Genomic DNA, 16,462 nt, shown 5'->3' with positions numbered 1-16,462 from the left:
CCCAGCAAACATCAGATAAACACCTGCAGCGAACACCCAACCATCACCCAGCAAACATCAGATAAACACCTGCAGCGAACACCCAACCATCACCTAGCAAACATTAGATGAACACCTGCAGCGAACACGCTATCATCACCCAGCAAACATCAGATGAACACCTGCAGCGAACACGTTACCATCACCCAGCAAACATCAGATGAACACCTGCAGCGAACACACTACCATCACCCAGTAAACACACAAACACAGCAAACATACCCCAGCGAGTTAAGCCTATATAAATATACGTATACAAATATGTATAGGCATGTACATAGTTAAGTATATATACATGCGTAGTTAAGGATGCATACAAATTTCGCGGTAACATAATTGGTGGTTCAAGCAAATCATAATATATAATTGTATTGGATTATTGTAGATTCATCATTTTAAATTTCATATCATGTGGGATTATCGTTATTATTATTATTATTATTTTTACCACGGGGAGCGTTAAATCCTTAGGGATTATATAGCGCCTGTGGGGAGGGGAAAGGAAGGCTTTCAGGCCCAATTCAGGGAACTTAAGCATAAATCCAGTTCCCTGGATCAAGAACCCCTCACCAACACCAAAAAAGCCTCCCTGGAGGAATATTATACTGGAAAATTTAAATAATAATTTGTGATGGAGGGACTACAAGGTAGCACGGAGGGTTGCTGGGGGTGGGTTGTATTGCGGCGAGGATGGTGGCGGAGTGATATAGAGTGTTATGATGGCGGCCGTGTTGTTGTGATGAGTGTGTGTGTGAGGCTGCCACCACCCTCCCAGACCACCCTTCACGCTCCACCATGACGAGACCTACTCGCCCAGGGACGTGATGATGTATATACATGATGTGCACACTCTGGATCACGTTACTGGCTGTTATCGTCCATGTAGCTGGCAGTGAGGGTGAGTGGAAACTATTGTTTACATTAACACCCCCCCCCCCTCGCACACACATGCCTTGTTATTAACATTATATTTCTCTAACCTTGGTCTGTTCCTGCCTTCTTTGTGGTATTTATACTCTCTGCGTGGCTGTCTGGTTGTTCTTAGTGCTGCTGGAGCAAGGTAAACAGGTGTGCAGACGTATGTATATCCGTGTATGCCTCTCATTGTATATACGTACACAGTTTACTTTAATCTTTATTTTTAGGGTTTAAGGTCTCCTTGACTGGTGGTGTTAAGGTGGCATGAAGAATTATTGAGCCTCGTGTAGTTTCTGAACCTCATTAACCCAGAAAATAACAGGTCATGTGGCAGTAACCAACAAGTACCATGGTAGTAACTGATTGCTGTTATCACTGCTATCAGTGCAGTTATCACGGTGCAGCTGTTACTGTTGTGATGGTGGTGTTCTCACTATTATGGTGCTGTTATCATAGCTGTTACGGTGCTGTTATCACTATCACAGTGCTGTTATGTTATCACGTTGCTGTTATCACTGCTGTTAGGGTGCTGCAATCACTTTCTACAAGATTGATGGACTGAACACATCGACTCCAGGCTGAGGTACTGATTACCTCAAACTCCTCCTCTCCTTACTACTTTTTGCATTGTATTGAACTGATGAAGCCACTGTGTGGCAAAACTTCTCTTCAGTAAAGATTCTCCTATGTTGCATAAGAGTCTCAATCTTCAACTTGTCGGTTTTAAAGCATTTATCACAGCTGTAGCGCTGTATAGTCCTTGTGGCTTAGCGCTTCTTTTTGATTATAATAATTATCACAGCTGTAATCACAATCACAGTGCTGTTACCACAGCTGTTATTACCTGGAGTTTACCTAGAGAGAGTTCTGGGGGTCAACGCCCCCACAGCCCAGTCTGTGACCAGACCCCATGGTGGAGCAGGGCCTGATCAACCAGGCTGTTACTGCTGGCTGCACGCAATCCAACGTACAAACCACAGCCCGGCTGGTCAGGTACAGACTTTAGGTGCTTGTCCAGTGCCTGCTTGAAGACAGCCAGGGGTCTATTGGTAATCCCCCTTATGTATGCTGGGAGGCAGTTGAACAGTCTTGGGCCCCTGACACTTATTGTGTTGTCTCTTAACATGCTAGTGGAACCCCTGCTTTTCATTGGGGGGATGTTGCATCGTCTGCTGAGTCTATTGCTTTCGTAGGGAGTGATTTTCGTGTGCAAGTTTGGTACTAGTCCCTCTAGGATTTTCCAGGTCTATATAATCATGTATCTCTCCCGCCTGCATTCCAGGGAGTACAGGTTGAGGAACTTCAAGCGCTCCCAGTAATTGAGGCGTTTTATCTTGGTTATGCGTGTCGTGAAGGTTCTCTGTACATTTTCTAGGGGAGCAATTTCACCTGCCTTGAAAGGTGCTATTAGTGTGCAGCAATATTCCAGCCTAGATAGAACAGGCGACCTGAAGAGTGTCATCATGGGCTTGGCATCCCTGGTTTTGAAGGTTCTCATTATCCATCCTGTCATTTTTCTAGCAGATGCGATTGATACAATGTTATGGTCCTTGAAGGTGAGATCCTCCAACATAATCACTCCCAGGTCTTTGACGTTAGTTTTTCGCTCTATTGTGTGGTTTTATACTCTGATGAAGTTTTAATTTCCTCACGGTTACCATATCAGAGTAATTGAAATTTCTCATCTTTGAACTTCATATTGTTTTCTGCAGCCCATTGAAAGATTTGGTTGATGTCCGCCTGGAGCCTTGCAGTGTCTTCAATGGAAGACACTGTCATGCAGATTTGGATGTCATCTGCAAAGGAAGACACTGCACTGTGGTTTATATCTCTGTCTATGTCTGATGTGAGGATGAGGAACAAGATGGGAGCGAGTACTGTGCCTTGCAGAACAGAGCTTTTCACCATAGCCACCTCAGACTTTACTCGGTAGACTACTACTCTTTGTGTTCTGTTTGTCAGGAAATTATAGATCTATCTACCAACTTTTCCTGTTTTTCCTTTAGCATGCATTGTGTGCCCTATTATGCCATGGTCACACTTGTCAAAGGCTTTTGCAAAGTCTGTGTATACATTACATCTGCATGTGATCTTAGTGATCCAGTAGTTGGGACAGACAGGAGCAACCTGCTCTAAACCCATGCTGCCCTGGGTTGTGTAATTGATGGGTATCTAGATGGGTGGCAGTCTTGCTTCTTAGGACCCTTTCAAAGGTTTTTATGATATGGGATATTAGTGGTATTGGTCTGTAGTTCTTTGCTATTGCTTTGCCCCCTTTGTGGAGTGGGGCTGTGTCTGTTGTTTTTAGTAACTGTGGGATGACCCTCGTGTCCATGCTTCCTCTCCATAGGATGTTAAAAGCACATGATAAGGGTGTCTTGCAGTTCTTGATGAACACAGAGTTCCATGAGTCTGGCCCTGGGGCAGAGTGCATAGGCATGTCATTTATTGTCTTTTCGAAATCATTTGGCATCAGGATAACATCAGATAGGCTTGTGTTTACCAGATTCTGTGGCTCTCGTAAAAAATTAATTTAGATCTTCGACTCTCAGTCTGGTTCACGGCTTGCTAACAACCGAGTCATATTGGGACTTGAGTAGTTCACTCATTTCCTTGCTGTCATTTCTGTAGGACCCATCTTGTTTAAGTAGAGGCCCAATACTGGATGTTGTTCTCTACTTTGATTTGGCATAAGAAAAGAAATACTATGGGTTTCTTTCGATTTCACTTATGGCTTTTAGTTCTTCCCGCGATTCCTGACTCATAAGATTCCTTTTGTTTTAGTTTGATGTTTGCTATTTCTCTGACCAGTGTCTCCCTACGCATTGCAGACATATTAGCCTCTTTTAGCCGCTCTGTTATTCTTTTCCTTCGCCTGTAAAGGGAGCGCCTGTCTCTTTCTATTTTACATCTACTCCTCCTTTTTCTTAAAGAAATATGCCTTGAGCATACATCGAGTGCCACAGAGTTAATCTGTTCTAGGCATAAGTTGGGGTCTGTGTTTCTTAGGCTATCTTCCCAGCTTATATCATTTAGGACTTGGTTTACTTGGTCCCACTTTATGTTCTTGTTATTGAAGTTGAATTTGGTGAAGGCTCCCTCGTGACTGATCACATTTTGTTGGTCTGGGGCTCTGCTCATACATATCTGAACTTCGATTATGTTGTGATCTGAGTTTATTGTTTTTGATATGGTGGCATTTCGTGTCAGATCATCATTGTTAGTGAAGATGGTGGTGGTATCGCTGCTAATTATGATGCTGTTATGCTATCATGGTGCTATTATCATGGCTGTTATGGTACGGTTGAAAATGGTATAAAATACCGACAAGTTGAAGACTAAGACACATGTGCATCAGTTGAGTATCTCTATTAATGAAACGTTTTGCCTACACAGTAGGCTTCTGCAATCAAATGCAAAGGGAGCAGTAATAATGAAATAAACATGATACAATCAATTCCTCAACCTTGGAGAAAAGGTATTTGAGATGGTCAGTCCCTCAGCCTGGAGAAGAATATTGTTCCATAGTCTTCTCCAGGCTCAGGGACTGACCACCTCAGAACTACATCTTCAAGGGTGATGGACTGATTACACCATCTTCACATCTCTTTTGTTTCTTCTAACTTTACTGTACTCGACTGAATAAGCCTACTGTGTAGGCGAAACGTTTCAAAATAAAGATACTTAACTGTTGCATGTGTCTTACCTACCATTGTGCTGCAATGTATGACAGTATCGTTAAAAATAGTATAAAACTAGTTGATCCCATCCCTTAGTGTCTTTGAGATCTTCCACCTCACCTTTGACAGTATTTAAGACTCCGTTTCCATGCTTCATCTTCACAGTCCAGACCATGGAGCTGAACTCTTCTCCAGGCTGAGGGACTGACCACCTCAGTTACCTTTACTCCTAGGTTGATGAACTGATTACATCCTCTCTTTCATTACTACTAATCCCTTTGTATTTGACTGAAGAAGCCTACTGTATAGGCAAAACATTTTATCAATAAAGATATCCAACTGTTGCACATGTCTTAACCCTTTGAGGGTCGACAGGCCCTCTCCGAAACTCGTTCTCAGGGTCGGCCAAATTTAAAAAAAAAAAAAAATATTTTCTCTTATGAAAAGATAGAGAATCTTTTCCCGATCATAAAGACACCAAAAGTTTGAAATTTGATAGAAAACTTAGGGAATTATGCTCTCGCAAAGTTAGCGGTCTCGGCGATGTTTACGCATCGGCGATTTTGCCCACTTTGAGCCCCATTTTCGGCCAATTTCACTGTACTAGTCGACAAAAAACATGAATATTTCGCTAGAACTCCATTTTTTCTATCGAATGGGTGCAAGAAACCACCCATTTATGAAATTCAACTATCCAGTACAGTGGTCAGAATTCAGCAATTTTGCCAATTTCACACAAATTTCAAAAGATGCCAATTTCCGAATAGGGTCTAGAATAAACAAGAAAGACATTCCTGGCACTAAAATGACATTTCCTCTAGTCATTAGTCACGTCTCAAGGCCCCTCTTATATTCTTTTGCTTTCCACTTTGAATTTTTATTCTCTCAAAAAATATAAGATTTACTGTTATGCAGACTACTGCATTAGTGTAAAAAATGGTATAAATATTATTGGTGCAGTTGTGAAAGAATATTAGACTCACCAGTTGACGTGTATTGCACGCTTGGCACGATTTGTTTACTTTTGAAATTTGGTAAAAATCGAACATTTCTGCTACTTTGAGCTCAATTTCAAGGCACTTTTCATTGTAAAACCAGTCAAAATCATCTCAATTTCTGTAATATGTATTCCATTCTATAAAATGAGACCAAGAAAACTAGAATACAACAATAAATACCATACGAAAATACACTGCAAAGTCGCTGATTTATTCCAAAAAAATGGTCAAAGTTTTTTTTTTCTCATTATGCACTGTGTGCTGCAGGATTTTTTTTAGACTGTGCACACTGACCACATAGACCCATTCTTTCGTATGAAGGCCTACCAGCTTTCTCCCACTAGATTTGAGGCCGCTAGAATTTATGAGTACTAGTACGTCAAAAACCCCTACGCGTAAGACGTACTAGTACGACCAAAACCCTCAAAGGGTTAATGTTATGGTGCTGCTATCACTGCTGTAATGGTGCTGTTATCATGGGACTGTTACCACTGCTGTTGTTATGGTGCTGTTATCCTAGGTTAAATAAGTTATCACCATTTTTTGCCTCTATTGTGTTTGATACAGATGTTAGAACATAAAGAAGGAGCACTGCAGCAGACCTACTGGCTCATGTTAGGCAGGTCCAAGTCACACCCATCCACACCCACTCATGAACTTGTTTAAGTGTTTTTTTTAGCCCTTTCAGTGACTGTCACATAGAATTATGTCATTGAGGCTAGGGTCCCTTACATAGTTCTATGTCATGAGCTCAGCTAACTCAGATAAGCTGTGAGTGGTAAATTTTTTACCAAGATATGAGAGAATCTAAATGAGGCTTTGCCAATCAAATACAGTGGAACCTCCACTTGTAAGTGCATCCACGTGCGAGTTTTTCCAAATACGTACGAGCAGTCGCTCGGTTGATTTTTTGCTTCCAAGGCCACGAAACGGATTAAACTCGCAAGTAGGGGTTCCACTGTATACAGTGGACCCCCGCATAACGATGGCATCACATAGCGATTTTTCCGCATACCGATTACTTTTATCGCAAAATTTTTGCCGCGCATACCGATTAAAAACCCGCTTACCGATTTTCGTCCGAGACGCGTCCAATGTGCCCTCAGCCAGCCTCACATGTGCCGGCCGTCCCATTGTTTACCAGCCAGCCTCCGCGGTAACATCCAAGCATACACTCGGAATATTTCGTATTATTACAGTGTTTTCGGTGCTGTTTCTGGAAAATAAGTGACCATGGGCCCCAAGAAAGCTTCTAGTGCCAACCCTGTGGTAAAAAGGGTGAGAATTAGTATGGAAATTAAGAAAGATTTTGAAGGGTTTGGGGCTAACCCTGAGAAGCCTATGCCAGTTGTGGAATCCATTGTGCCTACTTCAAAGATTAAGGAAATGTGTGCACAGTGGGTTGAACTGCAAACCTTTATAGATGAAAATCACCCTGACACAGCTGTTGCAAGCCGTGCTGGTGACTATTTCAATGACAATGTTGTGGCCCATTTTAGACAAATCGTAAAGGAACGGGAGGTACAGAGCTCTATGGACAGATTTGTTGTGCGACAGAGGTCCAGTGACTCTCAAGCTGGTCCTAGTGGCATTAAAAGAAGAAGGGAAGTAACCCCGGAAAAGGACTTGCTACCTCAAGTCGTAATGGAAGGGGATTCCCCTTCTAAACAGTAAGAAGATAATGCTCTCCCCTCCTCCCATCCCATCAATCATCACCAGATCTTCAATAAAAGTAAGTGTCATGTAATTGTGCATGCCTTTTTCAGTTTGTGTGTATTAAAATTAACATTTCATGTGGTAAAAAAAATTTTTTTTCATACTTTTGGGCGTCTTGCACGGATTAATTTTATTTCCATTATTTCTTATGGGGAAAATTCATTCGCATAACGATTATTTCGCATAACAATTATCCCTCTTGCACGGATTAAAATCGTTAACCGGGGGTCCACTGTACATTTAAAGTATAACCTGAGAACTCCTGTTATTTATACTTCTTGATATGAAGTCAAGAATTCTGTTAGCTTTATTGTGAACTCTTATGCACTGAAACTTATGTCAGTAGTCTGGATAATCTTTACATGAACCCAAAATGAAGTTTCGTCTTAACACTGCTAAATCAAATGAACTTAACCAAGCAAATCTAACATATCCGAACTTAATCAAATAAACCTATACTAACCTAACCAGACAAACTTAGCATGTCCTAACCTAGCCAGATGAACGTATCACATCCTAACCTAACCAAACAGACTTTACATATCCTAACCTAAGCAGACAAATCTATCATATCCTAATGTAATTAAATGAACTTAGTGCCCTGTGGCCTGGTGGCTAAAGCTCTCACTTGACATGGCAAGGGTCTGGGTTCGATTCCCAATGAGGGTAGAAACATTAGACGTGTGTCTTTACACCAGTTGTCTGTTCCCCATCAGTAAAATGGGAACCTGGGTGTTAGTCAACTGGTGTGGGTCAACTGGTATGGGTCACATCCTGGGACAAAACTGACCTAATTTGCCCAAAATGCTGTGCATAACAAGCAGCTTTCTATATAGTACAGTGGACCCCTGGATAACGATCAGCTCCCAACTCGACCAATTATGTAAGTTTATTTTTGTAAGTGCTTTTGTAGGTGTATTTTTAGGGGTCTGAAATGGACTAATGTAATTCACAATATTTCTTATGGGAACAAATTCGGTCTATAACGGCACCCAAACAGACTTCTGGATTGAAATAATATCGTTACGCGGGGGTCCACTGTAGTACAGTGGACCCCCGCATACCGATGGCATCACATAGCGATTAATCCGCATACCGCTTGCTTTAATCGCAAAAATTTTGCCTCGCATACCGCTTAAAAACCCGCTTACCGATTTTCGTCCGAGACGCGTCCAATGTGCGGCCTGAGCCACGCTCACATGTTCCGCCGGTGGCATTGTTTACCAGCCAGCCTCCGCGGTAACATCCAAGCATACAATCGGAATATTTCGTATTATTACAGTGTTTTCGGTGCTTTTTCTGGAAAATAAGTGACCATGGGCCCCAAGAAAGCTTCTAGTGCCAACCCTACAGCAATAAGGGTGAGAATTACAATAGAGATGAAGAAAAAGATCATTGATAAGTATGAAAGTGGAGTGCGTGTCTCCGAGCTGGCCAGGTTGTATAATAAACCCCAATCAACCATCGCTACTATTGGTGGTACAGCTGCTGCTGCTGCTGCACTGTCAGCTGCTGCTGCTGCTGCTGTAGCATCGTCTGCTGCTGCTGTAACATCGTCTGCTGCTGCTGTAACATCGTCTGTTGCTGCTGTAGCGTCGTCTGTTGCTGCTGTACCACCGTCAGCTGCTGCTGCTGCTGTAGCATCGTCTGCTGCTGCTGTAACATCGTCTGTTGCTGCTGTAGCATCGTCTGTTGCTGCTGTACCACCGTCAGCTGCTGCTGCTGCTGTAGCATCGTCTGCTGCTGCTGTAACATCGTCTGTTGCTGCTGTAGCATCGTCTGTTGCTGCTGTACCACCGTCAGCTGCTGCTGCTGCTGTAGCATCGTCTGCTGCTGCTGTAGCATCGTCTGCTGCTGCTGTAGCATCGTCTGTTGCTGCTGTAGCATCGTCTGTTGCTGCTGTACCACCGTCAGCTGCTGCTGCTGCTGTAGCACCGTTGTTGGTGTGGCTTATTGAGAATACCAAGAAACAATTAACCCCAGAGGATTTGCCACCCAGGATAACCCAAAAAAGTCAGTGTCATCGAAGACTGTCTAACTTATTTCCATTGGGGTCCTTAATCTTGTCTCCCAGGATGCAACCCACACAAGTCGACTAACACCCAGGTGAACAGGGAAAAATGCCTGGAACTAGTGCTCATATTGGTGAATTTAAAACCAGCAAAGGTTGGTTTGAGAGATTTAAGAATCGTAGTGGCATACACAGTGTGATAAGGCCTGTTCTGGAAGAAAATGCCAAACAGGACCTACAGTACTCAGGAGGAAAAGGCACTCCCAGGACACAGTGTCTCATCAGTCATTGCTGCATCTTCAATAAAGGTAAGTGTCATTTATTCTTCATTTAGTAGACTAGTACATGCACAATATATACTGTGCATGTACTACTCTACTATTGTGCATGTATCCTTCTCTTTGTGTGTGGGAAAATGTATATTTCATGTGGTAAAAATTTTTTTTTCATACTTTTGGGTGTCTTGCACGGATTAATTTGATTTCCATTATTTCTTATGGGGAAAATTCATTCGCATACCAATTATTTCGCATAACAATGACCCCTCTTGCACGGATTAAAATCGGTATGCGGGGGTCCACTGTACAGGTCCGCCATCACAAATCCGGCAATCAGTTATTTGGTTCCTTCAGTTATTCGGCACTAATTTTGGCTAGCATAATTTCAAATTTCCAGGGTCGCAACACCAACCTGCTGGTACTGTTTGGTGGCCCTACTTGCTGCATAAGTGATTCCAATTTCTTTTTCTCCATTTATTGTTATAACCTGCTTGCTTTTAGCCCTAGCCATGGTTCCAATGAATAAAAGAAATGCTTCTCATTATGTAAAGCACCTACACAGTACATTATCCATTAAAGATAAGGTGGCTTTGAAGCCACTGTCGGTTGCTATGAGCTCAGTCTCATGATGCAGGAGAATATGCTTTATTATTATGCTAATGTCAACAATACAGCTTATTGCCTATCACAATTGATCTAATATGACATAATAAGCAATATAAATAACATAAAACATGTTAAATACTCCAGAATAAATAATATTTGGCATAACACCGAGCAGTTCGACGGAGGTATGAAGAGGATATGGTACGCAAATACCATTCTCCTATCCCTGTCTTGGGGCTTATATTAGAGAAAATGGAATATAGCACAGGGCTAACTATGATATACACTTACTGCACAATAAACCTGAAACAAAAAAGTTATTTTCTCTATAAAGATTATCACACGTGGCAGCATATGTGTAGTGAACCTAGGATAACCCAAAAAAGTTAATGTGGCTTATTTCTAGTACCTGGCTTGGGTTAGCCATATATGATTTTTGGTAAATACAATGGACCCCCGCTTAACGATCACCTCCCAATGCGACCAATTATGTAAGTGTATTTATGTAAGTGCGTTTGTACGTGCTTGGGGGTCTGAAATGGGCTAATCTACTTCACAATATTCCTTATGGGAACAAATTCGGTCAGTACTGGCACCTGAACATACTTCTGGAATGAAAAAATATCGTTAACCGGGGGTCCACTGTATTCAATTCCCAGCCAGGGTAGAAACAATAGGCATGTTTCTTTACACCTGCTGTCTATGTTTACACATCAGTAAATGAGTACCTGGGTGTTAACCAACTAGTGTGGGTGCTATCCTAGGACACTGACCTAATTTTCTTGAAATACTCTGCATAACAAGCGGCTTTCTATACAGTAATATGTCACTGATGTCAGCTAGGCCTGTATACCTTGGACATGTACGTGTAGTAACTATATTATTATTATTATTATTATTATTATTATTATTATTATTATATTTTCTCAGTTGTTTGTTGGGTTATCTTATTGAAACTTGGGCAATGTATGATGGAAAGATACTTCTTAACCCTTTCAGGGTTTCGGCCGTACTAGTACGGCTTACGCACCAGGGTTTTTGACGTGCTAGTACACCTAAATTCTAGTGCCCTCAAATCTAGTGAGAAAGCTGGTAGGCCTACATATGAAAGAATGTGTCTATGTGGTCAGTGTGCGCGGTATAAAAAATCCTACAGCACAAAATGCGTAATGAGAAAAAAAAAACTTTGTGTTTTTGGATTAAAACAGCGACTTTGCACTGTATTTTTGTATGGTATTTAGTGTTGTATTCTAGTTTACCTGGTCTCTTTTTATAGAATGGAAGACATATTACAGAAATTGAGATGATTTTGACTGGTTTTGCAATGAAAATTACCTTGAAATTGAGCTCAAAGTAGCAGAAATGTTCGATTTTTACCAAAGTTCAAAAGTAAATAAATCATGCTATGCGTCCAATACACGCCAACTGGTGAATCTGATACTCTTTCACAAGTGCGCTGATACTATTTATACCATTTCTACACTAATGCAGTAGTCTGCATAACAGTAAATCTTCTATTTTTTTGTGAGAATAAAAATTCAAAGTGGAAAGCAAAAGAATGTAAGAGGGGCGTGGGGATGTGACTAATGAACAAAGGAAATGTTATTTTAGTGCCAGGAATGTCTTTCTTGTTTATTCTGGACCCTATTCGGAAATTGGCATCTTTTGAAATTTGTGTGAAATTGGCAAAATTGCTAAATTCTGACCACTGTATTGGATAGTTGAAATCGGTAAACGGGTGGTTTCTTGTACTCATTCGATAGAAAAAATGGAGTTCTAGCAAAATAGTTACGATTTTTGTCGACAAGTATACTGCAATTGGCTGAAAATAGGGCTCAAAGTGGGCAAAATTGCTGATGCATAAACATCGTCGAGACCACTAATTCCGCGAGAGCATAATTCCGCAAGTTTTCCATCAAATTTCATACTTTTGGTGTCATTATGATCGGGAAAAGATTCTTTATCTTTTCATAAGAAAAAATAATTTTTTTTTTTTTAAATTTGTGTAGACAGCCTGTACTGTCTGCACAGACAGCTTATGCTGTCTGCCAGCTTAGTTCATATTTCGCGCCATGCTGGTGCTGCCACCTATAGGCGTTGCCACTTCAGCCTGCCTGCCCTTGCCACGCTCTCACTCTGGGATGGCCCTGCCCGGGCCATGGGCACAACACAAGCCTGTGTACCCACCACGGCACTTTTCAATACACAAAGAAGCCTCCGAAGAAGTTTATAATTTACCACCCCGCTTGCAGCATCACCAATTAATCCCATTAAACATTGGTAGCAGCGGTGGTCGCAGCAGTGTGTTTGCCCAGAGAGAGGAAGGAAGGAATGAAGTTGTTCACTTCATCCCCCTACACAACAAGCATCCGTCTCTCAGCGAGTTATCCTGATGTCGTGTGTGCACGTTTCAGCATCCAGACACAGGTACAAGCAGGATCCAGCCGAAATTTGCCGAATTTCTCCGAGAATTGTAAGTGGCATCCCAGTGACCCCACGCCACAGTGTCCCACGCTGTTTCCCAAGTCACATGTTCAGCGTCACTTGTATGTTGCTGCTGTTGTTGTTTAGCTCAGCACAGCTGTTTCAGCAAGCCAGAGGTGAATTTTGTGGTGATTTCTGCGTCCAGTGTGAGTTCTCACGTGTTTGTGGGAGGAGGAAGTGGCCGCTCCTTGCCTCGCCCTGCTGTACTCTCACACCTCACCAGCCTACCATACACCACTCACCACTGCCCACTCCCTCTGCTGTGTTTTCTGCTGTTTTTCATGTGAATTCGTCGCCAGTGCTGTGTATCCGAGTGCCCGAGGCCACTCGAAGCTACGTGGATCAGCATGCCACGTAGATCATGACACCACGTGGATCACGACGCCACGTGGGTGTGGGCGATGTCACGTGGATCTACCAGCCACGTGAGTTACCAGATGTCCCAGGCCACGTGCTGTGGTCTGCTGCCCGCATCACATTGATGTCACCGACGATGCTGCCTGACTTCATGACGTCACGATGTCTGCCTGACGTCACCTCGAGATGTCTGCTGACGTCACAGTGCTGCTGACGTCACCTCGATACGTCACGCTCGACATCACATGATGTCAACATCAAGTGTTCTGTAATTATTTCAGTATTGTCGAGAAGACTGATAGAAGATATATGTCGTGTTAATTAATTCCTCTTGGTCAGTGTTCTCACATTTTAGTATGTCTTAGTCAGTTTTATGCACAGAAAAGCATCATTTGCTAGTTTAAGCCATGTTGTACCGCATGTACCGCGGGTGTGTAAAGTTTCCGTGTGTCCAGTGAGGTCTGAGCCAGACCTGAGTAGCACCACTGTGTTAAGTCACCCGTGTGACCAGTGTGTTTGACAGCTATCAGACAGCCCCGACTGACCGAGCCCTCTTGTACAGAAAGCTTTTATGCTCGTCGCTCGTGATGTTCTGCAGAATCGTACCTGCTACGATTCCCATCAAGATTTGTTTCACTTCACCTCCAGACCGTCAGAGTGCAGTTATATGTAGAGAAACAAGTCTGGGGACGCTTAGACTAACCTCTGCTATAACTCCAACTGCCGAGAGAATGACACGCGTCAAGCCGCAGTTAGCCACTGTCGGCAGGCGCTGTGTCAGCCTCGTGTCACAAGCTTCAGTGAGCAGCCTGCACAAAGAAGATGTCACTTTGACTGCTAGCTCTCTCACTGCAGTCTGGTGTATGATACGACTTCCAGATGTTTCGCCCAGTCGTCTCTGCCACGACTCGCTCCACAACTCGCTCCACGCTCGCCGGCAGTGACAGCCCAGCGACAGTAACAGTCGAGAAGTGTCCTCCTGAGTCTCTTGCCAGAAGTCCTGCCCAGTTGCCGAGTTTTGTTGACGCCTCACTCGAGGGCACCAGCATGTTGTGCCCCAGGTTGAGTGAAACCTGCAGTGACTCCTACGATGACTGCTTCACCATTCCAGAGGAGACCGTACCCTGTTATGTCACAGCTCAGCCGCAGCGATGTCTCCTGTGTTGCAGTATCTGTCCAGACGCAGGAAGGCGTGCAGTGATGCCCTTCGACGCTCACTGCCTATGACCACGATGTTTAGCACACCCCACATGTTTTTTTCTTCCCTCCCTGTAGGAAGTTTTTTTTCCATGTCCATATGTATATACAGTATATGTTTTTATTTTGTGTTCTGTGCCCTGTGCCTACGAGAGAGAGACCGAGTTTCTTTTACCACCAGTATTGTCGCGTCGGGACGACGCGCGGTAGGTGGCCGAGCATATGTAGACAGCCTGTACTGTCTGCACAGACAGCCTATGCTGTCTGCCAGCTTAGTTCATATTTCGCACCATGCTGGTGCTGCCACCTATAGGCGTTGCCACTTCAGCCTGCCTGCCCTTGCCACGCTCCCACTCTGGCGTCACTCTTCACTCAGTCAAGAAGTGTCTTCTCTCGTGAGATGGCCCTGCCTGGGCCATGGGCACAACACACAAGCCTGTGTACCCACCATGACTTAACAATAAAGTAAGAAGCCTCCGAAGACGTATCATTTACCAACCGCTTTCAGCTCTACCAAACAAACTCGTTATATTTGGCCGACCCTGAGAACAAGTCTGAGAGGGTCTGTCAACCCTGAAAGGGTTAACGTACACCAAAAATGAAAGAAATCAGATCATAAATAGCGGAGCTCACTTCTCAGCCATTAGCAGCCGCTTAGCGGTATATTTTTGTATGGTTTTTATGGTTATATTCTCATTTTTTCGGTCTCATTTGATAGAATGAAAGATATATTACAGAAATAGATATGATTTTGATTGCTTTCATGACGAAAAGTACCTTGAAATTGCGCTCACAGTAGCGAAAATGTTCTATTCTTTAGCGAAGCTCAAGAGTAAACAAATGACGTCACCGTCCAATACCTGTCTGCCTGCCAGTCCAAATTCCAATATGTAGTCAAGAATGGGTTGACATTATTTATACAATTATTACAATAATGCAGCAGTCTGCATAACAGTAATCTTCTATTTTTTTGTGAATAAAAATTCCAAATGGTAAGCAAGAGTAATATAAGAGGGGCCTGGAGCCGTGGCTAATGAACAAAGAAAATGTTATTTTAGTGCCAGGAATGTCTGCATTGTTTATTCTGGACTATTTTGAAATTGGCATCTGTTGAAATTTGTGTGAAATTGGCCAAATTGCCAATTTCTGACCACTTTATTGGGTAGCTGAAATAAGTGAATGGGTGGTTTCTTGTACTCAGTTGGCAGACTAGAAGTAAATAAGTTTATTCAGGTATACACAAATACAGTTACATAGATTATCATACATAGAAGTGTATGTATAGAGAACCTAGGATAACCCAGAAAAGTCAGACAAAGTGACTTATTTCCAGTACCTGGCTTGGGCTTGTCATATATGATTTTTGGTAAATATTTTTTTTTTCGGTTGTTTGTTGGGCTATCTCATTGAAACTTGGGCATTGTATGATGGAAAGATGCTTCTTAACGTACAACAAAAATATAAAAGACATGATAAATAAGGGAGTTCACTTCTCAGCCATTAGCCGCTTCTTCGCAGTAATATATTTTCGTATGGTTTTTAAGGTTGTACTATTCTCATTTTTTTGGACTCGTTTGGTAGAATGGAAGATATATTACAGAAATAGACATGATTTTGATTGCTTTTCATGACAAAAAGTACCTTGAAATTGAGCTCAAAGTAGTGGAAATGTTCGATTTTTGCCGATGTTCAATGAACTTTGTGCAAGTCAAGTTAGTTAATTTTATTAAGTGTATTCTAACTTAATCACTCTGTAATCTGGCACACTACAGATCCCAATGATGCAGGATTTGTGATGGAGGACCTGTATGTCATTGATGTCAGCTAGGCTTATATGCCTTGTACATGTAGTAAATAAACATAAACATATTACAGTGGACCCCCGCATACCGATGGCATCACATAGCGATTAATCCGCATACCGCTTGCTTTAATCGCCAAAATTTTGCCTCACATACCGCTTAAAAACCCACTCACCGATTTTCGTCCGAGACGCGTCCAATGTGCGGCCTGAGCCACGCTCACATGTTCCGCCGGTGGCATTGTTTACCAGCCAGCCTCCGCGGTAACATCCAAGCATACAATCGGAATATTTCGTATTATTACAGTGTTTTTGGTGCTTTTTCTGGAAAATAAGTGACCATGGGCCCCAAGAAAGCTTCTAGTGCCAACCCTACA

General features: G+C 42.6%; 1 protein-coding gene across 1 annotated transcript in view; it reads left to right on the top strand.

Moving 5' to 3' along the window:
* The first annotated feature begins 754 nt into the window (after positions 1 to 754).
* Positions 755 to 16,462, top strand: part of arr (low-density lipoprotein receptor-related protein 6) — a 172,474-nt gene continuing 156,766 nt past the window's right edge. Inside the window, exon 1 of the mRNA XM_053790208.2 lies at positions 755 to 937. Coding sequence (XP_053646183.1) covers positions 877 to 937 — 61 coding nt within the window. The 5' untranslated portion in view covers positions 755 to 876. The remainder of the gene's footprint in view (positions 938 to 16,462) is intronic.

This window comes from Cherax quadricarinatus, chromosome 58 (assembly GCF_038502225.1).
Source record: "Cherax quadricarinatus isolate ZL_2023a chromosome 58, ASM3850222v1, whole genome shotgun sequence".
Classification (NCBI taxonomy): domain Eukaryota; kingdom Metazoa; phylum Arthropoda; class Malacostraca; order Decapoda; family Parastacidae; genus Cherax; species Cherax quadricarinatus.
Note: the sequence above shows the minus strand (reverse complement) of the source record. Positions and strands in the feature narration are given on the sequence as shown.